The following is a 27,801-nucleotide window of genomic DNA, read 5'->3' as shown; positions in this document are numbered from 1 at the left end:
AGGCTGCGGAAGAGCCCAGGAGCTTTCGGCTGACCTCCCGGGGCGAGAGGGGTGGGGCCCGTGAGCCCCGGGCCAGCGCTTCGGGTGGCCGTGCCGGACTGGCAGGGCCAGGTCCTGAGCTGAGAAGAGCAGCATGAACCTGTGCGGAGTGGCCCGACAGACCTCCCCACCTGGGAACAGACTGACGAGGCTGAAGGCAATGCCAGGATCCTCCTCACATCTGGCTTTGGAGACGGGCCAACGCCTTGGTGCCGGAGCGGGGCGCGCTTGCCGTGGCCACAGTCTTTGTTCATCGGTGGCTCTCAGTGTGCTTGGGCTTGCCTGGGCCTGTAGGGCCCCCAAAATAGTTCATGTTGCCTCTGTCTTCACAGGTACAAGCCTGGGAGGCCCACAGGAGCCCGGGTAAGTCAGCAATGCCACGTGGAAGCAGCGATTCCTCTTCTTTGCCAGGGCCGGTGGAAAGGCCGGGCTCTCCTCTAGATTGCATTGCCCCCTTCGATTAAGCATTGGCTCCAGAAACCCTTTCCTCATCTTTTTCCCCTCCCCAACCCCCCCAAGGATACACTTGTGCTAAAAAAAAATTAAACAAATCAAAGAAAGCATGAGGGCCTCTCGCTGGCTGGAGCAAGTGAAATAGGATGGGACCCAGGGCACAGGGGGCCAGCGAGCTCCTCGCTCCCACAGGCTCCACAGCCGCCCCGTGCCAGCTCAGTCCAAGGTCTTTGCTAAGCAATTTGTTCCCTCGCTCTGTGCTTGCCCACCCCGTCCCCCCCCCCCCCCAGCATTTGCAGAAATCAAGAGATATTCCCCCCTCCCTTCCCCACCCCCAAAATATCCTAGAGGTTTGGAGTCCACCCTGTCCCAGACGGAGGGGCTGCGTGATGCAGTCACCGTGGGCCATGCGGGGATGTGCGCGGATCCAGCTGACTTTTCCATCATGCCCCTGCTTTCCCCAGCCCCCAGGCCTGCCTTGTAGCAGCTCCCAGGTTTTTTCCCACCTTCCCGGTGGTCCTGGCTCAGGGACTCTTCTGGGACGGGCCAGAGCAGGACCCGCGGGGCAAGCCGGCTCCGTCCCTGCTCGGGGCGATGGGGAAGACGTGGCACGCGGCAGCGGGGTGGGCACGACGAGGCTGGTGTTGGCTGCCCCACGAGGGCCGGGGCGCGGGGGGCCGGCGAGGAGGGCTGGGGGGCTGCGTCCGGCGGGGCCGGGCCCCGCGGCTCAGAAGCCCGCGCTCTCCGAGCTGCTGCGGCTGTTGTAGCTGGGGCTGCGGCTGGGGCTCCGCGAGCGGCTCAAAGGGCTGCGAGTCCGGCTGCGGCTGCGGCTGGTGCTGTAGCTGTCGTAGCTGCGGCTGCGGCTCCGGCTGTACGAGTAGCTGCTCAGGGAGCTGGAGGACGAGGGGCTGGGGCGGTAGTAGGGGATGGGCCGCTTGCGAGCGCTGCGAAGGGAAAAGGGAAACTGAGTCAGGCCCTGGGAGCAGCTCGGGGAGGGGGAGCGCAGGCCCAGAGCAGCAGGGCTTGGGCCGGCCGCGGGGTGACCGGGGGGTCCGTGGGCGAGCCAGCCGCCCGGTGTCACCCCCCGCCTGCGCCCGCCCGGCTCCGGCGGCCTCCCCGAGCCCCGGCTGCCCCCGCCGCCACCCCGGGGTGTTAGTCCTGGATTAGGCAGCGACGAGGACAGAAAGTGAGCGGGTTAATGTGGCTTTTGTGTTTCCCAGACACCAAAGATTTAAAGCTGCTGAAAAAGAGAAGTTAGGGATTAGTGGGAGGCAGGATGTGGCGGCCGCCAGGAGAGCCGGGCTGCTGCGGGGTGCTGAGCCTGCCCCGGGGTCAGACCCTCCCCACCGGCTCCTGAGGAAGAGGAGGGACGTGGCAAGGCCAGGGGAATGGGGCAGAGGGAGAAATAAGGGGGCAAACCCAGAGAGAGGGCAGGGGGGAGTGCAGGGGCTCTGGCAACCCTCTCACAGCCCCCCTCAACTCCTGCCGAGGGTCCCAGGGACTGCTGCACGGGCTTAGGGGGCTCTTGGCGGCCTCGCTGCCCCCCTGCCCCATGCGGCATCCTCGCCACAGCCCCGTGGCCTCCGCCTGTTGCCCAGGGCCTCTGTGCCTCTGCCTGGGATGTGGGTGCTGCCTCCCCATCTCCCTCTGGACTCCTGGGTCCTGGGGAGCAGCGCGGCCTCTCCTTGGCCCTTCCGGCTCTGGGCCTCCAGGCAGCTCTGGGCACCTTCTGAGGTGGTTTCTCTCTGCGTTTCTCCCTTTTCCCTCAGTTCCCCGGCAGCCCTGCTGAGCCCCTCTGCCACATGAGACTCAGCAAGAGGGGCACCCACGAGAGTGCCCGCATCCCCCAGGATGCAGCAATGTCTCGAGGATGCCAGCCCCAGAAATCTGCCCCGATCAGGACGCTTCCCAGCCGGGAGGTAGCAGCAAGGGGCGAAAGGTGGCAGCAGACTGCCAGCGCGAAGCAGCTCCTTGCCCCCTTCTCCTGGCCCTGCTTGGCGCAGGGCGCACCAGAGTGAGCGGTGTTAGTGGGACTAACAGAGACACACATGGCACAGACATGGCTTAGCACTGAAGGCCGCGTACGGCAAGTTCGAGGAGATGCAGTGGGGTCCGTGAGGAAGAGGAGTGGGGAGAGGTTACCCTGCTAACCAGGCCTGCGGCGATGCTCTCCGAGAGGAACCTTGGGATGAAATGGAGAAGGAGATGTTGGCATCATTGACGGAGGAGGCAGGACCGCGCGGTGCTAGCCCACCCGGGGCCAGCAGGGAGGGCAGGTGGGCACTGAGGACAGGATGGGAGGGAAAGGAAAGGTATCCAGGGGCTCCTCGTCAGGCTGCAGAGCTTGCCCAGATGCAGACAAGGACTGTGACTTGTTCCCCCTGCTGCCCTCTCCCTGGACCAGCCTCTGCCTTTATCTGGGCCTGAGGCCCTGGGCTGGAAATGCTCTTTCCTTTCAGCGACTGAAAAAAAGAAAATGATGTTTCTCTTTGTGACCCCCAGGCTCTGGGAGCTGAGGCTTTATGGAAACCACCAAGCCTTGGACAAGGGATGAAAAGGCAGGAGCTCCAGATTGCTCTGTCCTGAGCTCCCTTAGCAAAGATGGCATCAGTCTCTGGTCTCTGTCTCCTGGGAGCCGGGGACAGTCCCCACAGGGACTGAGGGCTGGCCCCTCAAACAGGGCCGTGTGGCCCCTTCCTCTCCCTTTCCTCAGGGTGGCTCAAGGCTGGGGCCAGGGAGAGCCCTGCCCTTCTCCCACTGAGGTCTGCAGAGCTATCGCGGCAGAGGATGAGACAGACCACAGCGCAGCAGCCCCATCTCCGGCAGCCTGGCTGCACGGCACATCGCCTCGCTCCTTATCTCAAGCCTCCAGGACTAAACGGCCAGACCCGCTGCCGTATGCCCTGGCCAACCAGCCCCAACGACAGCAACCGGTGGCAGCTTCTGAGGCCGATGGAGAGCCCGGACTCGTTACCAGTACTGCAGCAGGGACACGATGAGGGGGGGTCAAGAGAGGCAGCGAGGACAAGGAGAGAGCCCCACACAAGGCAGCCTGGGAAAAACTAGCTCAGGGCAGGGACAGGGGCACTGCACCACGGCCGAGCTGTGCAGGTGACGGCAGAGGGAGGGCTGGGAAGAGCAGGCTGCCCACCACTAACGCCTTAGTCCCGCCGCACTGTGGCTTCTTTGACATATGCTTGCCCCAACAGGGATTTTGGCCTGGGAGAGGAAGGGCTGCACCACCCTGGAGCAGCAAAGCCACCATGTGGTAGAGAGGCTGAGAAACCTTTGTGCTGTGAAGAGCTTTCCTGGCCCGTATACTTTACAGGCAATCTATTAGCAGAAGCCTGCAGAGAGCTTTAAAACAATATATGAACAGCTATTTCTCCTATCTTCTCTCCTTAAAACTTCAGTCCAGCCAAGGCAAAAAAAATCCTCCCATACTGAGCTGATTTCTAAAAATCCAGCCACCTTCGCATTACAGTCTTAGATCTCCCAGCTGATAAGAGCTCGTGACAAATAGGTCAGAGAAGAGGTAATCTCAGCTCCACACCAGTAATCTCACCAGCACTGAATGCTAATGAGATACTATATATGCATACAGTGTTTTGTCTGGCACTAAATATTGCCTGTCTTAAAGCCCAGGACCCTGAATCAATAGGATCTCAAGGAGGAGATAACTGCTTTTAGAGGGCAGGAGAGAAACACGTTTGAGACAGTACCTTTTGCTGGAATATACATACACAATTTCAAACGATTCAAACAATTGTGTATGTATACATACACAATTTCATATTTTCTATTTCTAAATGTGAAGACATCAGAAGTTTTTAATATTGAAGGCAGTCTGTCTGGTTAGCCATCTGTCTAGCTAGCCTGATGCACCCATCCATTCATGCTCAGGCTCTATCTGTCCTCAGAGATGTTCATCAGTCTGTCCATCCATCCACCCTGGGCTCCCTGGCAGCAGAGCTCAGCCCCAAGGCCACACCAGCACTAGGGGTGGGGAATATGGCATGTGCTGAAATCTACCTTGTAATCCTCCTGGGCTCCATGAAACTGGGAGAGTCACGTCTCCTCTTCCTGATGGGAGAATAGCTTCTGGAGCGACGCCTGGCCCGGGCAGGATCAGGGTCGCTGTGGCGTGTTCGGGGCTCGTTGTCCTTCTCTCTAAATCAAAAATCACAACTCATATTAGTGACCATGGGGAAGCAAATACCCGTGCTTGGCTGGAGCGTTGCACAGGGGTCCAGTGAGCAGACTTGAAGCTTGGGGACATGAATGCTGGGTAGACACCATGCATGGTGACCACCCGCACGGAGTGAGACCGACACCCAAAGCCAGCACTGGGAACGGTACTGGGCCTGGATCTACAGAGACCAGGGTACCAGACCCCTTGAGACCTTGGGCCTTTCTCCTCTGCAGTAGGGACACTTCTACAGAAAGACCACCAGTCTAGAAAGGGCTTTTTGGCCTTTGGCCTCAATTCTGGGGAAGGACTTGTGCAGGCAATGAGTGTGTCGGGACTTGCGTCCCAAGGACTCAGGCTGCATGGTGCAACCAACTCTCTCCAGGGAAGTGTGGTTGTTGGACAACCCCACAGGGTGTCTCACACCATCCTTGGGGGCTGACCTGCTCGCGTTTTTTTTCTGCGATGGAGACCGGGTCCTGCTCCGTGCTGCTCGCTTCTCCCGGGAGCGGGACCGGGACTTGGACAGGGAGCCGCTGGAGCTCCAGGAGCTGCTCCTGTGCCCCGTGCTGTGGGACAGGCTCTTCTTCCGCTCAGATGCATGCCGGGAGTGCTTAGCTGATGACTCTGAGCTGCTGTTTGGCCTGCCCCGATGGTGTCTCTCCTTCATCCTGCAGTGGGCAGAGAAAAGGCAATCCCTAGGCTGTCCCCACAGCCACAGCCTCGTCCAAAGCTCTTTTCCCACCACAGCTTTTGCTTTGTCCCTGAAGGAGCTGAGAAACACAGCAAAGCCCCTGGGTACCCAGGAGGGAGCATCAGAAGTAGTCCTATGGGACTGTGATTTTCAGATGAGCCGAGCTCACCCCAAGCCTCCCCGTTCCTCCGGCTTAGCCCCATCACCACCATGCAGTGCAGGGCCGAAGCTTGCCCTGGGGGGAAACAAGGTGCTGAGAAATGAAAGTGTACAGGAAAAAGCTGCCCATGGACATCCATGTCAGACCATGCAGCTGTGCCCTGAATATTGGAGGCCAAAGGCCCAGCGTCCCCAGGAAGGGCTGAATTGCACCCGTTTGCCTGCAAGCCCCCTCTTACTTCTTGGCATGAACGCTGTGGTTCTTCTCGGCACCGGGCTGCAGGTGGTAGGCGTGTGAGCACACCGAGCCCTCCGAGTCGCTGCTGTAGCCCGTGGGGCTGAGCGCTGGCGGCGACATCTCCCGGGGGGCCGCAGCCCTGGCCTTGCTCTGGCCCCGGTGCCGGGGCGGCGAGGCGGTGCGGGAGCGGTGCCGGTGGCCGTGCTTCTCGGCCCCGCCGCATCGGGCCGCCTTCTCCGGCGAGGGCGAGCGGGGGCTCCTGGCACCATGTCTGCCGCCCCGGGTGCGGGGCGACGGCGGGTCGCTCCTGCCGTGGGCCCAGGGAGACGGGGACACCGAGGCCGGCCTCTGGCAGGGGGGAGAGACAGACAGAGAGAGGGGGAGAGGCGGAGGGGAGGAAAGAAAAGAAGAAAGAAGGAGAGAGTGGTCTTTAACGGGGCGCACCGGGCTGGAGGCTCAAGTCACAACGTCAACGCACATTGCATAAGGCAGGCTACACAGACGCTACTCTGCACCTTCCTCTCGCCTCAGCCTCTCGCCCTCAACAACGTGGGTCATGCAACTCTCCGCATGCAAAACGCAAAAAACAAAGAGAGAGGGGAGGGGAAAATAAAAAAGCCAAGAAACCCAAAATAGTCAGGGAGGGAGAGCTCAAAGGGAAAGAAACAACCCCCCAAACATCTGGAACGGAGATAAAGCAAACCCCTGGCCCCCTCCCGGCCCAAACAAGAAAGGCGAAAGGAAAAGGGATGTAAAACCCAAACGAACTAAGGAAAAACGAGAAAAAAAGAAAAAAATGAGAGGAGGGAAGGCGGTGGGGGGAGAAGGGAGGGATGGGGGAGAGAGTAAATTAGACTGAACTGCAGGATCAGACCAAACAGGACTGGAGGTAGTGGGACCGGGGAGGTGGGAAGGGGCTGGGAGCTCTGCTCACACAGATGCATGCACATATATATATATTTATATATATGTTTAAATATGCATAGTTTTTACATATAGTACAGATTTTGGCTCAAAACAAATCAAGAAAATGAGGAAGACAGCACAGAGCAACAATGGAGGGCAAGGCAGGGAGCCACAGGGGACGGGGAGAGAAGGTTGAAAGAAACCAAAAGAAAGAAGAAAACATAAAAAAAAAAATCAAATAAAAACCAAACCAAAACTCCACAAATGTCATCGTTACTGAGATAAACGAATGTCTCTGAACTCTTCCTGGGATACTCATTGATTTTTTAGCTGTGACTCTGCAGGGAACTGCTAAGTTCTCATCAGCACGCAACACAGACTTTGCTTTCTGCTTCCTTTTTTTCTGTTATATGCTTTTTTTTTTTTTTTTTTTTTTTTTTTTAAGTCCCTCTTGGTTAACATCCACTTACCAAAAAAGTGGCATTTCCTCCTTTAGTAGGTAAGGTATGAAGAGAAGGGAAAAGCGGGGCAATATAAGTGCATCATTAGATTCACAAAAATGCAAGAGAGAAAGAAAGAGAGAGAGAGAAAGCAAGAGACAGCGAGAGACGAGAGCGAGGAGGAGAAGAGAAATAAAACAAAACAGCTCGCCTGGCCTAGGCCCCGGACCCTAGCTACGCTCGCACAGCGGCGGCGGCACCGCGGGGGCGGCCCCGGCCCCACGTTCCAGCGGCGGCGGGAGCGGGATGCCCACGGTGCGCAGCGGGAGTTTCTCCGGAGTCGGCCCTGGGGCCACGTCCAGAGCAGACGGGGGCCCTTTCCCGCACAGGGCCCGTCCTCATGTCGCCTTTGGGGATGCCCGGCTGCGCCCTGGGGCTCAGCCCTCGCTTTGGGGGCGGATGGCCGCCCCGAACACCAGCGGCATCGGCCACTGCCAACAGCAACCCGCCTGAAAACTTCCACTTCTGGCAGCCCCAAAATCTTCCTTTTTTGTTTTTCTTTCCCCTTTCTTCATCCTCTCCTAGCAAGTATCCTGTTGATGAGAAACCCCGAGGGAAACCCGCCCCAGGCTGCGCGTGAAGGCCAGCTGCTCCCCAGGGCCGCCATTTCATGAGGAACCCAAAGGCAAGGTGGGGCAAGATGGCGGCCGCCGCTCGCCTGCCGGCTGGGGGCTGGTGCCTGAGGAACGGAAACCAGAGGTTGCGGGGGCTGCCAGCTCTGGGCCCACACTGTGGGGCGGCTTGGGGGGTTTCTCTCCACCGTCCATGGCTCCCGAGCGCCCAACACCGTGGGGAGGGCAGCCGCAGCGCCGAGCTGGCCATGAGGCCTCGCTAGGCTGAAGGGGATCGCAGCAGCGTCAGGGCCAAGCCTGGGGGTCACGCACGACACCGACGAGCCCATTTCCCTGCCGTCCCCTCACCTCAGACACGCAGGGGTAAGTGGATGGGAAGAGGCTCCCACTGCCCTCCCTCCAGCCTCCTCTTTGGCTCCTAAAACCCAGCTTCTCCCTCCCAAAAAGAGGGAGGGGGTCAGAGCCCAAGGGGCAATGGTGGCCACGGCGGAGACCCCACCAAGGGGGACACGGCTTCACACCACGAGCGCAAGCAGCCAGGCAGGGCTGGGGCCATGGGACGCCTCCAACAGGGACACGTCCCCACGTGGCCAGGCAAGGCCAGGGCTGTGGGATGCCACTGATGGGGACACGTCCCTGAGCCACAGGTGGCCAGACAGGGCCAGGGCCATGGGACACCACCGATGGGGACACATCCCCAAGCCATGAGCAGCCAGGGGACATCACTGACAGGGACACGTCCCTTAGTGGCCAGGCAGGGCCAGTACACCACCACTGCCATCGCTCCCACTGCCCTCCGGAGCAGAAGAAGGGCACTGGGGTTTCCTCCTTTTTTTAAACACTTTCTCTAACAAGCTGTTAGTTTTCCAGTTGCTTTAGGGAGAGGGAAAAGCCACTAGCTAGCGCGGTGATCGCTAAACCCTACAAACGGCAAAATGACCCCAGAAACGCCAGGCTCCAGCTGCCGGAGGGGCCGCGGCCGTGAGGCATTCCCAGGAGCGAGCCCCGAGCCGGCAGCGGCCCTGCCACGGGCCAGCCAGGAAGGGAAAAACAAAAGCAACCAAAAAAAGATAGAGAGGTAGAGATATAGAGAGAGATTTCCTCTGAAAAACGCAGCATTTCCACATTCAGCATTTTGTGTTCCTGCGCTTCGGCTACCCCGGCGCCACCCCCACCGCCATCCCTGCTGGCACTGCCGCTCCTTTTCACACGCTGGGGTTTTGTCCCTGCCCTTTGTCTCTATTTGCTGTTAGTTTTGCTCGCTTTGTTATCCAGCCCCTAAAAAGCCACAGAGGAAATCAAATCGACTAGACATAATTGTACCGTTTATGGAAACGAACACAAAATCGGAGGGCTAAAACACACAGAAATGCATTCTACCAACAGAACGAGTAAACGAGGAAGAGAAAAGGGAGGAAAGAAAAAAAATATTACATGAACAGAAAAAAAAAACATAAAAGAGCATGGCTTTGTAGCTAATTGAGGGAAAAAAATACAAAAAAATTATATAGAGCCACCAAAAAGAGACAAAATGAAAGAGACAGAGAAAGAGAGAGACTGAGAGAAAGAAAGAGAAAGAAAGTAAGAAAGAGAAAATAACATTAAATCAAGCTACGGTGCTTTTCAACAGGCTCATCTGCAGAAGTGAACGTGCAGAGGTGGACGAAATACCTACCTTCTGAATTGTCAGTGACAGGAATGCAATAATAAAAAAAGAAAACAATAATCTCCACATTTGGAGTGCAGAATGGGAAAAAGACAATGACTCTTTAGTAATGTGATTTAGACCCCTTTGCTAATAAAGCTTGCTTCGCTTAGATTTTCAATTTTTTTTGGTCTCATTCGATTTTTTTTCTTTCTTTAATCGAAAGTCTCTGGCGGGCGGCCAGACGCGGCGGGTTTGCTCGCTTGCGTGCGTCACCCGGCCTCTACATAGCAGCACCGCGCTTCTGTCTCAAAAAGGCGCTACGCAACATTACAAAGTCCCAAACCACATGCAAGTAAAGCAACGGATGGAGGCAGACCATGTCAAGGTTCGTCGGGTCGTTTTGGCACCGGGATCGGCTCGGAGCGGCCCAAAGAAAAAAATAACAGAGAGAAAGAAGTGCTGGAGAGAGTGCGTGTGGGAGAGAGAGAGCGCGAGAGAGAGGAGGAGGAGGAGGAGAGAGGAGGAAGAACGAGAGAGCGCGAGGATGGAGGGGAGCCAGCCGGCAGGGGGACGCATGGAGACGGGGATTGTGCATTTAAAAGGGAAGTCGAGTCTTCAGGGCAAAAGCAGCTCTTTGGGGCATCTCCCCAGCACGGCGGGGAGAGCGATGGGGCTCAGCCCTGCTTCTGCCCGCGCCTGCAAGGGCGCTCGGCGCCGGCCACGAGCAGCAACTGGGGGCTAAACGTAAGGAGACAAATGGCAATTCACTTCCCAATTTTGTAGAGCCACATGGCTTTTTGCTTTAGATCGGCACTGTTACCTTCCCTTTTAAATCCCTTGGTCAAAATATAGAAATGGAAATACAATGTTCAACGGTTGTAAATATTAAGAAAACACATCTGCTTTTTGTTTTTTGTTTTTTTTCTTCTCCACATTAACACACACGAAAGCAAAAAATTCTAGAACAACACAACGACGACAGAAAAAAAATAGAAATATCGTTTGCATTTCTGTACATCACGAAGGAAAAAAAAAAGTAATAATAAAGGAAACTAAACAAGGAGGAAAAAAGAAAAAGCACGTTTCATTTCCCTTCCCGCCCCCTCTTCCCTGCTTCTGCTGAGCAAGAAATGGAATTGTATATTACCGTTTGGGGTTTTTTCAAATGGGAGGCTAAAGAAAAACACAGATGGGATTAAAAAAAGAAAAAAAGAGAGAGAGAGAGAAAGAGAGAGAGAGAGAAAGTTGTTGGAGAAAAGTACCACTAGTGCCCGGGAGCAGAAGGAGCTCAGGGGCCTGGGCGATGCTCTCCAGCACAGGGCCGGCGTGGGGCCGGGGAGCACCGGGGGGTCCTCGGCACCCCGGGTGATGCTGAGACCGCTGGAGGGCTGATGGCAGCCCGCGGCAGGCTTCAGGGCGGGAGGTGTCCAAGGACAGCTCCAGGGCACCTGGGTGCCGCTGGGTGCCTTGGCTCAACCCTGCCTCCATCGCCTGTCCTGCCCCGGGAGCTGAACTGGGCTCATCTCCACCCCGGCGGTAGTGAGGCTGGGGCCGGCTCTTTCGCCACACTGGCTATGCCTTAACGTGAGCACTTGTATTATGGGAACAAACCCCTGAAGCAGCAGGGGCTTCCCCGGGGAGTGAGGCACAGCCAGGGACAGGCAACCCCAGGACAAGCCTCCCCGGAGACCCTGAATTCCCGAAAACTGAGCACCCAGCACCAAACCAGCTCCAAAGCCTGTCCTGGCCTAAATCCTGTCCCCAGACTCAGGTGCAGACTGGGCTCCATGGTCCAGAGCTCTGGGGTCAACACCTTCACCTTGGTGGTGGCAGGGAAATAATTTTTCCAGCTTTACCCATTTCTTGGCTGACTGGGCTCAAAGCAGAGGTGCTGAGCACAGAGGTGGCCCTGGCAGGCAATGCCAGCCTGCAAGCAACTGGGTGCTGCCCTCTGGGGGGGGGATTTGGCACCCAGAGAAACGCTGGTGAGCGCCATGGCTGGTGTCCTCCTGTCCGGGTGCCAGCTCATGCCTGCAAAGCCGGCGGGGATCAGGAAGGGGCAGCTGGATCGTGGTGGGGCTTTGCCCGACGGGGCTGGTGCCGAGACCCCAGCGAGCCACCCGGTCCGGCCAGCCAGGCGTCATGAGCTTGGAGCAAAGTGACTGGAGGAGGAAGAGGAGATGAGGTGGGAGAGGAGAGCCGGGGGGGGGTCCTGGTTAGGCAGGAGGGGAGGGAGGTGGTCGGGGAAGCGAACCGTGATCCAAGAAAAGCGTACGTACATCCTGCGGCTTCTCGAGCGAGGCGCTGCGGCTGCCGTTCTGGGCGCTGCCCTTGTGCCCGTTCTGGCGCGGCGTGGCCGAGCGGCGGGGCGAGGAGGACGGGCTGCGGCTGGAGTGGGCACTGCTGCCCTTGGGGCCGTCCTCACGGTGCTTGGGGCTCAGCCTGTGGGGACACCGAGGGGACCGGGTGACCACGGGCCAGCACACTGGGGCACAAGAAGCGGTGCAAAGCCATGGCAGAGACACACACGCGCGCACGGGCAGCCACCGGGGACTGAGTTGCCTCCCATCCCTGGCACAGCCTCACCCTTCGCCTCATTCCCATGGGGCTGCCAGGCACAGGCCACGACCAAAACTGCAGGTCAGGCCTTGCCAAAGCAGAAAATGGGCTGAAAAAAATGTGTTTTGGGCTTTCACTCTTTCAAATTTTGCTATGCAGTTTGAAACCCCTGCCAGGTGCCACATTTCCAAACAAGACTCTGCAGCCAAGAGGCCAAGTCATTTTTTTTCTGATCTGCTTTGGAAACGCAGCTAGGGATGCCCACATATTCATGGGACTCCAGGAGCTGATGATTTAAGGGGGAAAAAGGCTCCAGTCCAGCAAGACTGTGTTAAGACCACAAGGGCCTGCCATGGCTCACATCCCTGCATGGGACAGACAGGTTTGTCATGCACCTCCCAGAGCCTCGCCTGCACTGCGGTCCCCATCCCAATCCCTGGACATCTTGACACCTGCATCCAAAGGCTCCCTGCCCTCCTCATCGCCTTTCCACCACCCCAAAAGGGAGGTTTTAGGGCTGTTTCTGCTGGTGGTGGTCAAGGCAGGGGTCTTCCTACCTGCTGGGGGATTTGGAGTTGCTGTAATCAGAGGAGAGCGAAGCACTGTGGGAGCTGCAGCTACTGCGTCTGTGTGACCGCCAGGCTGGGGACTCGCTGTGGGACCTGCAGAGTGGACAAGGAGGAAGGGCTGGTTGAATTGCCGGATGGTGACAGGGACAGAGGGGCAGCATGGTGCTGCTGGCAGCAGGATATCCCTCCCAGCCTGGTCATGGGCTGGACCCCCACCCACCCCAGCAGGGATAGCCCCACACCCCCTCCTGACACAGCACAGGCTCTGGGAGCCCTGTCCCACTGGGACCTGCTGTCTCCACAGAGCTGGAGTAAGACCAACTACGGCAAGGGCTGGCCGCTGGCATCTCACCTCTTACGGTCTTTGTTTTTCTCTTTCCTTTTGTTCTTGGGGCTCCTGGACCTATGGAAACAGCAGAAGGCTGAAAATGCAGATGCAGGAGCATGGGCAGGCCCCACATCCCAGTGGGCATCTCTCTACTGCTGACGCCCACACAGCAGTGATGCCACTCCTTGCCCCATGCCAGGCACCCGGCGCTCAATCTCAGGACCAGGTCGGGGTTGAGCCTTCAGTGCCCAGTCTTCCCTGTCCTTGCTGGCCATCCCCTCACTTTGCAGCATGACGGCAGGCATTGGAGCCCAGCTGCAGGCTCAGCTCTGCCTGGAGATGGTCTGACCCAGAGCTGGGGACCACCTGAGGAACAAACCTTTGTGGGGCTCCCAACAGGCCTGTCATGACTCCAAACATTGCAAACTCCAAGATTTGGGGGGAGCGGAGGGGGGGATTTGCTTGGGGCTGGGCCATCCCTGTTACAAGACCTTACTGACGAGGGTGGCTACTGTCTCCACCACGTGCAAGCCCCAACCAAGTCACTCAATGAGGCCAGCCGGATGGGACAGGCTAGTGCCAAGGAGAAGGGGGCCATTTCTGCTCTGGATCAGCAGGTTTTAGGGCAGTTGTCACCTCTCTGCTCACCTTTCCCTGCTTCACCCACCTCCTGAGCTGCTCTGCCCACAGATGGCCCTTTTGGCCGTCTTTTCCTCCTGGCTCCCTAAATAGCAGGGCCAGCAGAGGGCATCTGCAGAACAAGGCATGTCCAGGATTTGCCATGGCAAAGCTTTCTGAGATCCATCCTTTCCTCCCCAGGCAGATCAGAGGCTCGTTGGTCCTACGGGTGGGGACCTGCAGGGCCATGCAGGCTGGGCTGGAGAAAGCCTGGAGGCCAGGCACAGCTCAGTGGTGCCTGCACAGGAATATGCCAGCCCTGCCTGCCCAGCAGCAGGCAGGCAGTTCCCCCAGAGCCATGAGTTTGCCCCCAGCAGAAGAGGACTTGTTTGCAGACTGGTGGCAGGAGAAAGTGGTCCTTTGGGCAGCCCTCAGGAGATAGCTAGGTGCTAGCTAACTGGTCCAGGGCTTTGTCTCAACGTTTGGCAGAGAAGCAGTCCCTCACCGGGCAAGACCTGCGTTCTGCAGTCCTACTGCACCCAAAATGTCCAGCCACAGGGAGCATGATAGGCTGCGATGGGTGGGCTTGCTGAGCCCAGGCCTACTTGGGCCCAGAACATGGCTGGCTACTTTAGAAGCTGGTAAGACCTCAGCATGGTAGCCCCTTGCTACCTCCGAGGTAGATGGACAACCAGTGGTGCCCAGCCTTTGGGTTCAGGGGGATGCCCCAACCTCAAGGCACATTCCTGCCCCACAGTCCCAAGGGAATCAACATCTGTTGGGTGCTGGAAACATGTGCCAGCCCCTGCTCGGATCACCAACAGGTGTTCCAGCCCAGTCAAGTGGCCATCACAAGGCTGGTATCTCCCATCACAGATAAAACATGGAACCTGCATAGAAATCTCCATGCTCCCCCCGCCTCACTCCCATGGCTGTGATGGGGCAGTCACTTATGGGATCCATAACTCCTCAGTGTGCTGCTCCCCCTGCCCCAATGCTCAGCGTCAGGGAGGACCCACCCCTGCAGGGTGGAGGTGGCAGGGGCAGCGGGAGGGATGAGGGCTGGGGGCTCTCCCGACAAGGGGAGAAGCTGGGACCTAGAGCAGGTCCTGGCAGGATGGCTTCCTGCAGCCTTCGCTCTCACCTGTGTCTTCTCTTCTTCCGGGATCCAGACTCAGACCTGAGGGACGAAGACGAGACAGAGGCAAAGGAGACGCATTGAGCTGGCTAACAGGGAGGAAAGGCTGGGCAGCCCCCAGGGCCAGAGGTGAATGGGGATGAGGGCAGGTGGGCAGGAGGCAACAAACCACCAGGATGGGCCGATGGATGTGAGAGTCCATCAGCGAGGGAGCCAGGAGCAGGGCGGCTGCTGCTCAGACAGCCCCAGCACCCTGAGTAATGCCATCCCCATGTCGCGGGGACACACCAGGTGCCTGGCACATCCTTGGCAGGCAGCAGGGTACCAGCTCTCTGGCACCCTCTTACCTCCTCCTGCCTGCCAAAGCACCTCCCTCCAGATTTACTATAGCATGTCCATTGTGGCTGCAGGAGGCCCCGCCACCCAAGGTCCTTTCCAAGGTGTCTTGCACCCAGGGCCACCTCAGGCTGGCCATTCGCAATGGCTCGGCTGCTCTCGGGCCTGGACTTCGTGGAAGCTGGGGACACCGGGCAGGCTGCACTGCTGAGGTGGTACCCAGGGTGGGGACACGGTGATGGCGGTTCATGGGTGCCAGGGTGCTGCCATGCCCCCGCAGGGCCCCAGGCAGCCTCGCGGCCAGATTCACAGTGGGAGTGGGACAGAGCAGGCAGGTTCATGCCCCATCTCTGTGCATTGGTCCTTGCCAAGCTCACCCCTAACCAGCCCCTTCTTGGTGCCTGTCCCTCTCTGTCACCCCAGGAGGGAGGAGAGGAGGGAGAGGAAACGCAGGCTGACGTGCTGCCCTTCTTACCTGTCACGTCTGTGTTTCTTTCCAGCCTTCTTTTTCTTCTCCTTGCGGATTGGCGAAGAGCTGTCACAGCTGGAATGAATAAAAGTGGAAGCCCTTGAGCTGAGAGTGAGGGGCTCTTCGACCCTGGCCAGGGTGCTGCAGGGACCCCGAGGCCCATCCCCATGGCCCACGGGACCCTGTCCCTCCAGTGCACCACCACCCCACTTCCCTGGAGCAACCAATGGGACTTAGACACATGAACATCAAACAGAAACCGTTTCCTTAGGGGATCTGCGATAGGGGTAGAAAGCAGCTCTTAGAGCATGGACTTTGATTAACTTTGGTCCCAGACCACGTGCATCCCGCTGTGTCCCATTGCCACCTTGTGGGCTCCGCTGTCTCCAGCAGGAAACGCAGCTGGAGGAGTCAATTCCCGCTACCATTTCCCAGCCGGACAGCAAGTGGCAAAGGCCAGCCTGCACGGGCTCCCCGTGTGTACCGGTTGGCTGTGGGCGATGGTGTCATGCCAGGGCAACAGGCACGCTGCTGCACCGAGCCACCCACCGCGGCCAGGGCACTCACCTGCGCTCCGAGCCAGGTTTCCTCTTTTTGCTGCCACAGGGAAGGCAAAGAAAGGCATGTTAAAGAGAGCAGCTCCTAGTCCCAGCATGGGCTGCGCAGGGGGGAAGCAGGCCCCAGGCACTAACTGGGGAGAGGGGATCAGCAGGAGGACAGAGACAGACCCCTCTAGGGGCCAGATCCTGCCCAGTGCTGTGCCTTAGATCAGCCGGGTCCTTCCTTCCTGAGGTCCTTGTCAGCACTTCCAGCTGAACAGGCTGAAGGGTGATAGTGCATCTCTTAATGCTGCAATTACCCACATCAACTAGCCCCTGTGCTAATTGCCTCATTAAGTCACATCTCCACAAAGCAGCTGGCTGTGGCTGTGTGGTCGGGTCCCCCACGGCGGGTCAAACGGCAGTGCCAAAGCGGGGCTCGCCGGCGCGCAGGAGCCCCTTCCAGAGGGGCCGGGCTGGAGGCATGTGTTGCATCTCCTGCCCGTATAGATGTGTTGCACTTGGGGGTGTGTTTGGCTGCCTTGCCTCCCTGGGCAGGGTGCACATACTGCCTTTGGGGTTGGTATACGGTGTATTTATGTACGTGTCGACCAGGGCGATGCAGGTCCGTGCTGTGTGCTCAGGCTGGGTGAGGTTTGGGGCCCTGCAGTGCTGTGGAGGGGCAGCCGGGCACGTTGGGGTGCAGATGGGAGACAGGTCTGGACCTTGCCCCCAGCACCAGCCCCTGCGGACCACAGCCCCGACCCCAGAGCTGGGCAAGGGCCGAGATAATGACCAGAGTCATTAAATCCTCGCATCTGGGGGGATTTGAGCCTCAGCAGAGGGTAAGGAAGGAGCAGAGGGCCAGGCGGAAAGCCCGGTCCCCTCCTGCCCTGCTGGGACAGCCCGGGACTCACCGGCTCCGGCGGTGACCCGATTTCTTTTTCTTTTTCTTCTTGGGCGGGGGAGAGGTGGAGCTGCTTGACCGTCTCTTCAGCCTGCGGGAAAAAGCGGACCCGGTCGGGACCGTGCCGGCCACCCTGCCCCTTGCGCGGGCTGCGGGGAGCAGCGTTCCCGGGAAACGCCGGCCGCGGCGCACCTGTACTCGCGGTGGCTGCTGTCGTCGCGGTAGCACTCGGCCGAGCAGTCGCACTGCAGCAGGCAGCCCTCGCCGTACTCGGGGTACTCGGCCGCGTACTCCTCCCCATCCACCACGTGGTGGTTTTCTATCACTCTGGCAAAGGAGGAGAAGCCGGATTATTTCGGGGCTCTCCGTGTCCCATCCCAGGGCTCAGCGGAGGGTGCTGGGTCTCCCCAGCGGGGTCAGCCCAGGCCGGCCGCAGGCGCTGGATTAGAGGGAGAGGAGACGGCAGGAGGATCGGGGGATCCGGGGGGGATTATCTGGCCGTCGGCGGGAGCCACCCGAGATTATCCAGGCTTTGTGCCAGGCGCGGGAACGTGCCGTGGGCTCAGCCTGGGCCGCCCGAGGACACGTGGGGGTGGCGGGCTGAGGTCCCGGGGCGATGGGGGTCCGGCCAGGCTGTGCTTCCCCGGGCCAGCTGAGACAGGCGTAAGGCCCGAAACCCCCGGGGTCTCCTCTGCCTCCGAGTTCGTCAGCATTAATTCTGCTGCTGCCATGGAAACGGCGGGCAGGTTGCCATTGACGACAGCGGCGCCAGGGGTGGGATGCGCCGCCGGCCTCCCAGCCTCTTGCTCGCTGAGCCTCTTGCACCGAGGTCGGTGCAGGAGCAGCCGGAGGGACGCCCATGCCCGGGGACACAGCGACCTCCCTGCTCTGCCGCCAAGCTCAGCCCCTGCACGCGGTGGTGGCACCCAGCACTCTCCTCACGTCCCCTGGGCTCCCCCCGCTCCCCCTGCCGCCCCCAGCTCCCCCTTTTTCCAAAAACCCAGCCGGAGCCCCTCCATGCACAAGGCAAAGGCAAATGCCTCCACCTACGGATGGATGGGGGTGCTTTGCTAGTGATTTGGGCCCTGAGCAGAGGAAGAGCTGTTAGGCCAAAAAGGTGGCTGAGGGTGCTGAGACTTGGTGACAGCAGCTGAGAAGAAGGGGGTGGAGCAGATAAAAACACGTCAAAGAGCCCTGACGAAGCGTTTCCTAGCAATGTCCCTGCTTGGAGATGACAACCAGAGGGCTGTCTCCAACGCCAGCTGCAGGAGCTCAGGACAGAGCAAGCTTCCCTGGCCTCCAGCTCAGCCCCTTGCACAGATCCCTGAAGCTGAGCTGGAGCCAGACTTGTTGGAGGATCCACAGGAGATGGTGCAGGCTGTTTGTTTTCCATTCTTCCTATGCTCCCAGTATTCAAGCTGTGTTTGGCAGCAGAGGATGTCTGGGTGGGATCTGCCCTTCCAGCACGTACTTCTGGCATACTCTGTGATCACACCAGTCGCACCCTCCTTGTGCGATATCAGAAGTTAAATCCCAGGAGGAGAAGCCGTCCAGGGCCTTGGAAGCCTCACAGTACCAGGAACGGGGACTCAAAGCCCCATTTTAGGCTAAAGTCCTTGGGTGACCAACAAGAAGTAACTCGGCATCCAGCTGCCTGGGCAAGGGTGCAAGCCCCAGGATTCATCCCCTCCCCCAAAAGAATGGGAGACACTGAGGAACCTGAAAACCGAGCCCATAATCCCTGCACCTCAGTATCCTCTCCCATTGGTGAGAGGATCTGCTCTGCCTGGTCCATGTTAAGCAGGGGTTGTTTTCTCCAGCATGAGTTTTTCTCCAGCATCCCTCCTGGAAGGAGCAGAGTGGTGCTGTTCCCAGGTGACCTGCCACGGTTGCCTGCAAGCTGACCCAGGCAAGCTCCTGGTAGTGCCAAGGGCACCGGGGTCACACTGGGCGCCGCAGGGGCAGAAGCAAAGCCCAAAGTTCTTGATAACAACAGCACGTAAGCCCAAAAGCTCAGAAATAGCCTAGTCAGAGCAGGGCTAAGAGAAACAGTGGAGTGGTAGGGACATCCCAGTTCTCCATCATGTTCGTATCAGCAGCCCCATCTCTGCTGGGGGAAAATTGCTCTGATGTAGGATATCGCATCCAGGGAAGATGGGAGGGACATGGCCTTCAAGAAGGAGACTCCAGGTGCCCTGGCTGAAACTGTAATGGATGGTGCCATGTCTGGGAGATGCCCTACATCAAACAAGCCCAATCTTTCACCTACCAAGGGCAGATTTAGCTTTGGAAGCTGGACTCTCTAGCTAATGTCCCAAAGGTGGGTCCCTCCAGACTTTCCAGTCTTGGAAGCATTTTGCAGGCAAAGCTAATGGAGAAGTGCATCCCCTGCAGCTGCTGGGGCCACACAGTCCCTTGGCACCAAGCTGCTTGCCAGCCCTGCCAAGGCCTCCAGCCAACGAAGGGGCATTTCTACATAGACACGGCAAATCTGAGAACGGCACGTGTTGGCTTCACTGGCCGCAGACAGGCCCTGGGGAGTTTAACCCAATTAAAAGTATTTTGGATTGAAAATACAAGCGAGACAACCTTCTCCTTGCTGCAAATGATTGCTCAGCTGAGCAGGCCATGTCGGCTGGCAGAGGGGGAGAGATGGCGTGGGTCTCAGGTTGCCATTCCCCCAGCCTGCTTTGGAGCAACTACCTTTTGAGTCCTTTCCAAACGCCTTCTGGCTTGGCCATGCCCCAGGGGCAGCATATGCCTTTCAAATAATAATAAAAACATGGAAAGAGGGAAGAAAGGAGGAAGTGAGAGGAGCAAAGAGAAGTCATTATCTGTGGGATTTTTGCTCTGCTCTGTGAGCAGCTGATGAAATTCAGCACCGTGAGCGGATCGCCAACCACGTGCTCCGAGACAGAGCCTGCTGGCAGCTTTTCTTCCATTAGCTGTGCTCAGCGGTTCAAGACCGGGTTGTACTGCTCCAGATATATCTCCCCTCCTGACACATGCTATCAGGTTTTTTTTCAGTCCCACCAGCCTGTCCATCAAGCAGTTACTCCTTCGGGAGCTGGGCTGTACCACCAGGCTACATGTGCGTAGATGGAGAAGACAGCTGGAATTGTGCAGAGAGCCAGTTAGGGGCTCAGGTGGTCATGTCTCGGCTCTGTGCCTCAGTTTCCCTTGGGGATTTTGCAGATGATGCTGATCTTTCACATGAGCTTTGAAAGAAGAACAGCTGCCCAGGTCCAGACAAATAGTCTGTCCAGCCCAATATCTGATCTGTAACACTAGATGTCCAGAGAAGCATCAGAGCAGGATCAGCATACGTGATATTTCTGCTGAGTATTCTCCCAGCCTCCACACCATTTCAAGGACAGGAGCGTGTGTTTATTTAGTAACTCTAGTGCATCTCCTCTGTCCAGCCTCTTCTGGAACCAGTGCAGAGCTTTTACACCCAGGGCACCCTTTGGAAAGGCCTTTGCATGTTTGCATGTTGCATGAAGAACCACTTCTTTTGGACCTGGCTCCAACTAGCTTCATCTGAGCACCTCTTGGCTTTGTGCTGGGAGGGACAGTCAGTGCCGAGCCACCTTCCCCAGGCCACTCAGGATATGGCAGCTCTCTTTCTGCCCTCCATCATCTCTCTTCCAGGCTGCAGGGTTGCCAGCTACTCCACTGTAGCTTGTACGGAGGCAGTGCCACTCCTGGGATCAGTCTTGGCACCTTCCTCTGAGCAATCCTGCACTTTGAGACTGGTCCTTCCAGATCAGCACTACTATTTATAGCCCCTAGACTAATCTTCAATGATTACCCTTCACAGTGCAAAAGCAAGTCTGCAAGTGGGGAAAGGGCAGAGCAGTGGCTGTTCGCCCTCCCCTCCCTTCTGTTTCCCTATCTGCTTATTTATCACGGTGCCAGCTCCAACGGGAGAGCCAGCCCGGGTTCCCGCCAGCGGTCGCAGCACCCCTCCAGCACACAGAGCTTCCCAGCCTGCCCGGGAGGATGCTCTGGGGACGACTCACACCCCAACGGGCAACGGGTGCTGGTTGGTATGGCCATGGGCAGCCAGCCAGGCTTTCTGCCTTGGGTGGGCTGCCTGCAAGCCCAGGGCAGCGGCACAGCCAGGGCTGCTCTCTTCCCTTTCACTGCCTCAATGCAGGAACAGCCCTCACTCCACTCCGTCGTTCCAGGTCTCTCCTCACTCCCAGAGTGCTGCCCCACTCACCCGGGCTGTTAGAAGATGGTGATGCTGGAGGCTGGAAGGGATTGGGAGCTGCCTCGCAAGGGACTGGGTCTCTCACGCCCTCCTTGTGCAACCGGTTGCCGCAGAGGACCGGGATCCCGGGCCCTCCCGGCTCCTTGGTGGCAGCGCTGGTGCGGCGGAGCTGCGGGAAGAAGGCTCTCCCTGCCGCCGCGGGTTCCCTGCCTCCCCCCTCGCCCTGATTTCCTGACCCTAATGAAGCATTAATATTCAGTGAACCTGCAGGAGCTATTCCTGTCCCAAGTGACCTGGTTTCCAGGCTGATAGATGGAGCACGCCAGGCCAGCCACGCTGCCTGGGCCATTAAGCTTTTCACAGATAAATCATGATCAGTCCAGGGCGGACTCTGGCGAGGATGGGGATGCTCCTGCGCTGGGCGGGCAGGAGGGGAAGCAACCGGCTGGGAGCAGAGGGCGGCAGGTCTTCAGCGAGAGCTGTGCCATTTTGAATGACTAACCTCAGCTCCAAGACCCCGAGGCAGAAGCAGCCCCCAGGGAAGAGGCAGAGCAAGGAGCTCTTAGAAGACAGAGTCACGGGGCAGGAGCTACTTGGAGCAGCTTCCTCAGTGAGGCCACGCAGGATTTACACCAGCCTGATAACCAGGCACCGAGAGGATGGCTCTGGATCTGCCCCGGGGAAAACCACGAAGGCTCCAGCCCTGCTGATCCAGCCTGGGCCCCTTACAGCACAACTTGTCATTACGATCATACATGTCCCTTGCCCGGAGAGGGGCAGGAGCTGCAATTGCAGCCCCAAGAAGGGCAGGAGAGGGGACCCAATCCACAGAGAACGGGCAGAGGTGAGACAGCCCAAACCCCCTTGCATCCCCCCAAAACAGAGCTGGTGCATCACTTTGCTCTACTGCCCTTGCTGCAGTTTGCATTTAAGGCAGAGGGAGACACAGGACTCGGGCCAGATTTGCGACAGCTGCCAAGTGACTGCACTGAGCCAGACTGCACGGTGCAGGAGAAGATGGATCTGCCCACAGACTCCCAGTCCTGCCTTGGCCGGATGCACCAAACCTGTGGCTCAAAAGACCTGCGAGGTCTCTGCTGCCGTCCGGCGGGGTGAGCTCAGCATCGAGACCATCTGTGCTTCCCTGTCAGCATCCATGACATGAGCACTGCAACACCGGCCTCGTCACGCAGCGCCCCGAGGTCTCCAGAGGACCAGTGCTGGATAACCTCGCTAGAGATGGGGTCCTGCCTTCGATCCCTCCATGTTAGAGGGAATCTGGCAGTGAGATTTCCCAGAAGAGCTGGGATCTCGCAAAGCCACTCTTCCAGCTCTCAGCATCCAGAGCAAGTTTGGAGGTCGGGTTTTACGTATCCCTGCTCCACGCGGCTCACAGAAAAGGCCGTCCCCGCCGCCGCGGGAGGCCAGCCCAGCTGCTGCCAGGGCCCGCAGCCGTACCGGACTCACTTACATTTGGCGCCCGTGCTGGTCCTCCCGGGTGAGCACGCCTTCCTTCTCCATCAGCATTTGCCGGAAGGTCCCCACTTTCTGCCGGATCTCCTCTTCGGAGTACCTGGAGCGGGGAGCACACAGTCAGGGCTGCCGTGGCCGGAGCGCGGGTGCCGCGGGGCAGGACGGCTGCCGGGGGACCGCAGGGCTGCGATTTCCCCCCGCAGCGCAAGGGGCTGGCGCGTGTCCCCACGCTCCCGGCCCTTCCCGGCCCCCGGGATCCAGCCACCCTCCCGCCCAGAGCAAGGAGCCTCTCCCGCGCTGCAGCCCTGCTTGCGGTGGGCCCGGGCCAAGAGCCCCTGCAGTCCCTCCTGACCAAAGCTGCTCTGTGGTTTAATGCCACAGTCGTTGTCTTTTCCTTCTCTTCCATATGTTTTCCTGCAGAATAAAGTTCTGGAAAGAAATGAGCTGGAAAGAAATTCTTGTCAGACACCCAGAAATATTTCTTGTGGCTAAATGCAACCCCCTGCTCTGATCACAGTGGTTCATTGGTTATTTAATCTATTTATACAGGCTTTTTTTTTTAGGTTTTAGATTAGGAAAGCAAAGAGATTCACAACACACTTGCCCTGTCCTTATACTCCATCCTGGGAATCCACTGTTGGCTACCAACAGAGACAGGATGGCAACCAAGTGGGACGATGCATCTGGGCCAGTTCACATGGTATGTTAATGGCAGAAAAAAAATGATCAGAATCATAGCTCCTGTGCAGCAAATGTCCAAAGGGAGTGCTACTCTCAGGAGGAGCATTTTTGCTCCCTAGAAAATCAAGGAAGATCCCTTTAGCACCCAAAATGTCCTCCCCTCCAACCAGGTTGCCCCAAGAAACAGCATTGAGCTCATGGCACCGTCCCCGGGGACAGGGCAGGATGAGGAGCAGGAGGTGCCTGACCTGTCCGGGGCTGCAGCACCCGCACGGGCGTGAAGGGTTGCAGAGCCCTCGCGGACGGAGACCAGCCCAAGCACCTGCGGCGCTGCGGGAAATCAAGGAATAAATCATTCCTAGTCATCTCGCTTCAAAGGCGGCACAGCGCTGGGTAGCTGGGCCGTGACGGCTGCCCGTCTCCCCCACCATGGCAGGTCCTGGCCCCAGGGAAGGGGCGATGCAGGCGCTGGAGACAAGGCCGGGGAGGAGCTGAAAGCGGAGGAGGCGGCCAGCGTCAGCGGGAGGAAAGGGTCCATGTCCTCCGTCACGGCCGCTCCCGCCCGCGCGCTGTCCTCGGATGCACCGTCTAGCAGGGGCTGCTCGAGCAGCTGCACCGGGGCCTCCAGTCAGATCCCATCAGCTTTCCCTCTGATGAACCCAGGAAGCTGCCGGGAGTCACGGTGGGATGAAACCCTGTGGTTTCCGCGGGCGGGCACCTCGCAAGGCTGCGTTCGGGAGCGCGGGACCCCGCTTGGCTCCCCGTCCTCGCGGGCCCACGTCACCCCCTGCGCCAGCCGCCTCCTCCCACGCGCAGCACTTCCCAGCCACTGGGGTGGCTTTTTCCGTGCCCCAACATGGGGAAAATCTGCAGCGGTTCAGGCCCACGAAGGGGAACGGATGCGGCCGCGTTTGCCCAGCCGTAACCCGCTGCAGCCAATGCAGAGAACCGATGCCACGAGTGCTGCCTCCCGCATCCACACGCACCGCCGGCGGGCGTGGGTTTAATCTCCCCAAACTCTCTTTGAAGAGGTGCCGCTCGCAGCAGGGCGCCGTGAACAGCGTGACGGTGATGGGGAGGATTAATATTAATGAGCTGATTTGCACCGAAGCAGCCTCATTACTACTGCAGCCAGGGAGTGGGCGGAGGGCGGCGAGCAGCACCGACCGCCCAGCACCACGGCAGCCCCTCGGCTCAGCCCAAAAACGGGGCAGCAGCCCCAAACCCCGCGCGGCATCCTAGCCGGTGGGTGCATGAGCCGGGCACGGCGGCCGCGCCGGGAGGACGGATCCCTGCAGCCGGGCATCCCGCGAGCCAGCCGTGCACTCGGCAAGCGGGGAGATGTCCGCCCGGGAAGACAAATATTTGCTGCCGTGGGTTATTCCCACGACCGGTGCTCTTGGCACGGGGCCGTGGAGCAGAACAGGGAGCAGCAGATGGGTGGCTGCGGCTTGGCGAAGGGCGGCGCGGAGCAGGGAGAGGCGGCCGGCGGGACACCAGCCCGCAGCATGCTCCCCCGCCCCGCAAGGCGCTGCGGTTCCCGTGCTGCTCCCTCTCCGACACGGCAGACAGGCATTGCTCTGCAGCGTGCTGCTGTCCTCCCCGGCAGCGCAGCCAGCTCCTCCGCCGCTGCTCTGCGGCTCCCTGCCGGCTGGTCCGGGCGTCCGGGTGCACCCGATGGCACCGCGGGGCTGGCGGCCAAACCCGGCCATGACACCGAGGGTTTGTAGGTCTGCGCAGCCCCGCGACTGCAACGCAGTGTGGAGGGACCTGGCGGCAGGAAGCGGAGGAGCTGCCCAGGGCTCAGCGCCGACCGGCCACCCCGGCTGCGTGGGCGCCCGCGTGCTCCCGAGCTGGGGCCCGAAGCCCTGTCCCCTGAAGCAAGGTGCTTTGGGAGCAATCCCAGATTAAGGGTTTTACTCCCAGGTGTGTCCTGCCATGGAGATATTTAGATGCTATGGCCGAGGCGGGGATTTGCCCTTCTCCCTGACTGCCTTCTCCTCCCAGCCGGGGCTGAGAAAACGCCTGGGGAATGGGTGACAAAACGGTCCCATGGGCCTGGAGTGGGCGCTTAGCAGGGCTGCAGGGCAGCAAAGCCACTGCAGGAAAAGACCCGTGTGGGCACCCCTGGGTCCCGCTGGGTCCCAGCGATCCGGTGACAGGAGGCTCCCGGAGCTGGAAAATCCCCCGACCTGCCCCAGCCCCCTCCAGTGCCTTCCCTGCCTTGTCTCTGCTTTTAACCCCGTCAGAGGGATTTTTTTGCATTTAACACATTTAGCAGGTTTGGGAACAGCACAAGAAATGCTGACGTCTCTTTTGCAGGAAAGAAATCCAACCACCAGCCGCTAAATAACCACGCGGGCAGCCTGGGAGCGAGAGGCACAGCCGGGTGCGGAGCAAGCAGGAGGAGCTGTCAGCGCCAAGGAGGCCACCGAGCGCTTCGATCCCCACGCAGCCTCCTCTGCCACGAAGCCTTTTAATCCCAGGGGCCCTGCCCTTGGAGATAAATCTCCTCGGGGCACAGGGGACATGGCTGGGACACGGCCACCGGGACAGGCAGAAACCTCTTGGGTCCAAAGCGCTTCCCGCGCAAAGCCCCGGAGAGCCCCTGTGCACCGGGGGAGAGCAGGCGGGGAGATTGAACAAGCTGACCAAGATTTTTACTGTAATTATATTATCATTTAGCTGTATCACCGTCATCACCATTATTAATAGTATTAATAATAGCAAAGACAATTATAGCAATACCAACAACACAGATTGCAACATCACTATTACTCGCTGCAGTAATAATATTAATAGTAAGGATCCTAGTAGGGCATGGGGACCTGAAAGGAGGAGCGGGGCTCCCCAAGGCACCAGGTCAGCGTTATTTATTTCCATAATGACAAATTAGGCACAATCATTATTCCAGTCTGTGTGAGACAATTTAATTCTAGGTCACGCTCGGGCTCTTAATGAAAGCCTTGGTGAAGTCGTCTCTCAATCCATTTTCCTTCTCCCCAGCTGATATGAGTCCCCGTCTACCCGCGTGCTGAAGAATTTGGTCTATCAATCAGGTTTTACCGAGCTGTCAGGGGTACCGGGCTCTCCTGCCAGCCCGTCGCCTCACCCGGGCGGACGGCGAAGGCGGGCGAGCAGCTCGCGGCACCTGGCTGGGTGCCCGGAGGGGACCTGGGGGCAGAGGGGACCCTCTCGCCCCGGCCGGCTCCCAAAACCGCAGGGAGAGGAGCGAGGCGGTGACCAGACCGACGCACTGAAACGGCCTCGCTTGGGGCTGAACGGCAGCTCTTGTATTTTTTTTTAGCATGGTGAAAACCCAAAGCGCGGTGAATTCCCAAATGAAACACGGAGAGCAGAAATCCTGACAGTTCATGTCTCAGATGGCACAAAAAAATCGTTTCGCTGCCTTTTCCCCCTCCCTGCCCCCGACAAAAGCAGGTCGTGACACTACCGAGGGTCCCACGGTGGCCCGGGCACTGCCTGCCAAGCCGTGCTGGGGCTGCCACTGCGGGGGCGGGCAGCGGGGGCCGGGGATGGGGACCGGCAGCCCCTGCCTGGTTGCAGGACGAGGAGATGGCAGGGACATGACCCTGCCTCCCCTGGTAGGTCCCCTCCCGCTGCATGGGGTCCCCTTCGCGGCACGGCACGCTCCACGCCCGCCCGCCCCGTCAATGGGGTTTAAAGCCCCTGAGACGTCGGGAGCCCTCCCGCACAGCCCAGGGGACGTGCCAGCTGGATGCTGTCCCCGGGGCCGCAGACGGGTCCTCCAGTCCCACCTAAACCAGCCACAGCTTCAGTTCCCCAACACACGCAGGTGAGACCGACCACCTCCCTCCCTGCTCCTCTGCCAGCGTCGCCCGCCTCTGCCTCTACCACCACCACCACCTCCACCATCACTGCCGGTGGCCTCTCGCTGCCCGACGAGCCCCTGCAAAGGCGCTGCACAGGTGAGCAGGGCACCAGTCCGGCAGCGCTGGGGGCTACCCCTTCCTCTGACACTGACTTCTTGCACGGCCTTGGGCAACTCCCTTGTCTCTCTTGTCTCGGCTTTCCCAGCCGTCATCGCTGGGAGCTGGGAGCTGAGACTTCCGAGCAGCGGTGCCTACAGGGAGGCTCCAAACCCAAGCACACCTGGGTTTGGATTTCCAGCAGCGATTTAGCATCACAAGCCCAAGCCATCAACCCACCCCAGTGTTGTCCGATACGCTGAACGTATCCAAACACAGCCAAAGCGGATTTACTTCCAAGTGGGGATATTTACCACTTCTGGGTGTTTTATATAGGAAAGGCGCACGTCTGCGGTCCAGCCCGAGGCCGTCACTCACCCCTGCTCTTCCATCATCTCCTGCAGCTCCATGCACTTGAGCTCCACCCGCCGCTTGCGCTCGTGGTCCAGGATCTCGCGGTGAGCCTTCTTCACCAGGCTGGGCTCCACCAGCCGCACCTCCTCCTCGCCCTTGTGCCAGGTGCCCGAGGCGCCGGGCTGGGAGAAGCCGTTGGAGGCCTCCGGGGGCGACGGCGCGTTGGCCCCGTTGTTGTAGAGCGCCATGGCGGCGCGGGCGGCCTC

The 27,801-nt window shown here is 59.1% G+C and overlaps 1 protein-coding gene across 1 annotated transcript; it reads right to left on the bottom strand.

Annotated features, from left to right (window-relative positions):
* Window positions 1-825: 825 nt before the first annotated feature.
* SRRM3 (serine/arginine repetitive matrix 3) lies at window positions 826-27,801 on the bottom strand. The gene is made up of 14 exons (XM_026107251.2): window positions 27,560-27,801; window positions 22,549-22,650; window positions 17,054-17,188; window positions 16,872-16,952; window positions 15,983-16,012; window positions 15,422-15,490; window positions 14,617-14,652; window positions 12,879-12,929; window positions 12,515-12,619; window positions 11,678-11,840; window positions 5,774-6,120; window positions 5,125-5,352; window positions 4,525-4,662; window positions 826-1,436 (listed from the first exon to the last, which is right to left on the bottom strand). The coding sequence occupies exons 1-14, from the start codon at window positions 27,781-27,783 to the stop codon at window positions 1,220-1,222; spliced, it is 1,926 nt and encodes a 641-aa protein (XP_025963036.2). The 5' UTR covers window positions 27,784-27,801; the 3' UTR covers window positions 826-1,219.

The sequence above is a fragment of the Dromaius novaehollandiae genome, chromosome 19 (genome assembly GCF_036370855.1).
Source record: "Dromaius novaehollandiae isolate bDroNov1 chromosome 19, bDroNov1.hap1, whole genome shotgun sequence".
NCBI lineage: Eukaryota > Metazoa > Chordata > Aves > Casuariiformes > Dromaiidae > Dromaius > Dromaius novaehollandiae.
The sequence above is the reverse complement of the archived record's forward strand: the minus strand, read 5'-3'. Positions and strand labels throughout refer to the sequence as shown.

Bases quoted from the DNA above. Each gene is read 5' to 3' on its own strand.
- SRRM3 (XM_026107251.2), bottom strand. From the start codon at position 27,783: ATGGCGCTCTACAACAACGGGGCCAACGCGCCGTCGCCCCCGGAGGCC. The intron at 22,651-27,559 runs GTGAGTGACGGC...TCCCCGCTCCAG, and splicing joins GAGATGATGGAAGAGCAGGG to GTACTCCGAAGAGGAGATCC. The intron at 16,953-17,053 runs GTGCGCCGCGGC...TTTTTCCCGCAG, and splicing joins AGCAGCCACCGCGAGTACAG to GCTGAAGAGACGGTCAAGCA.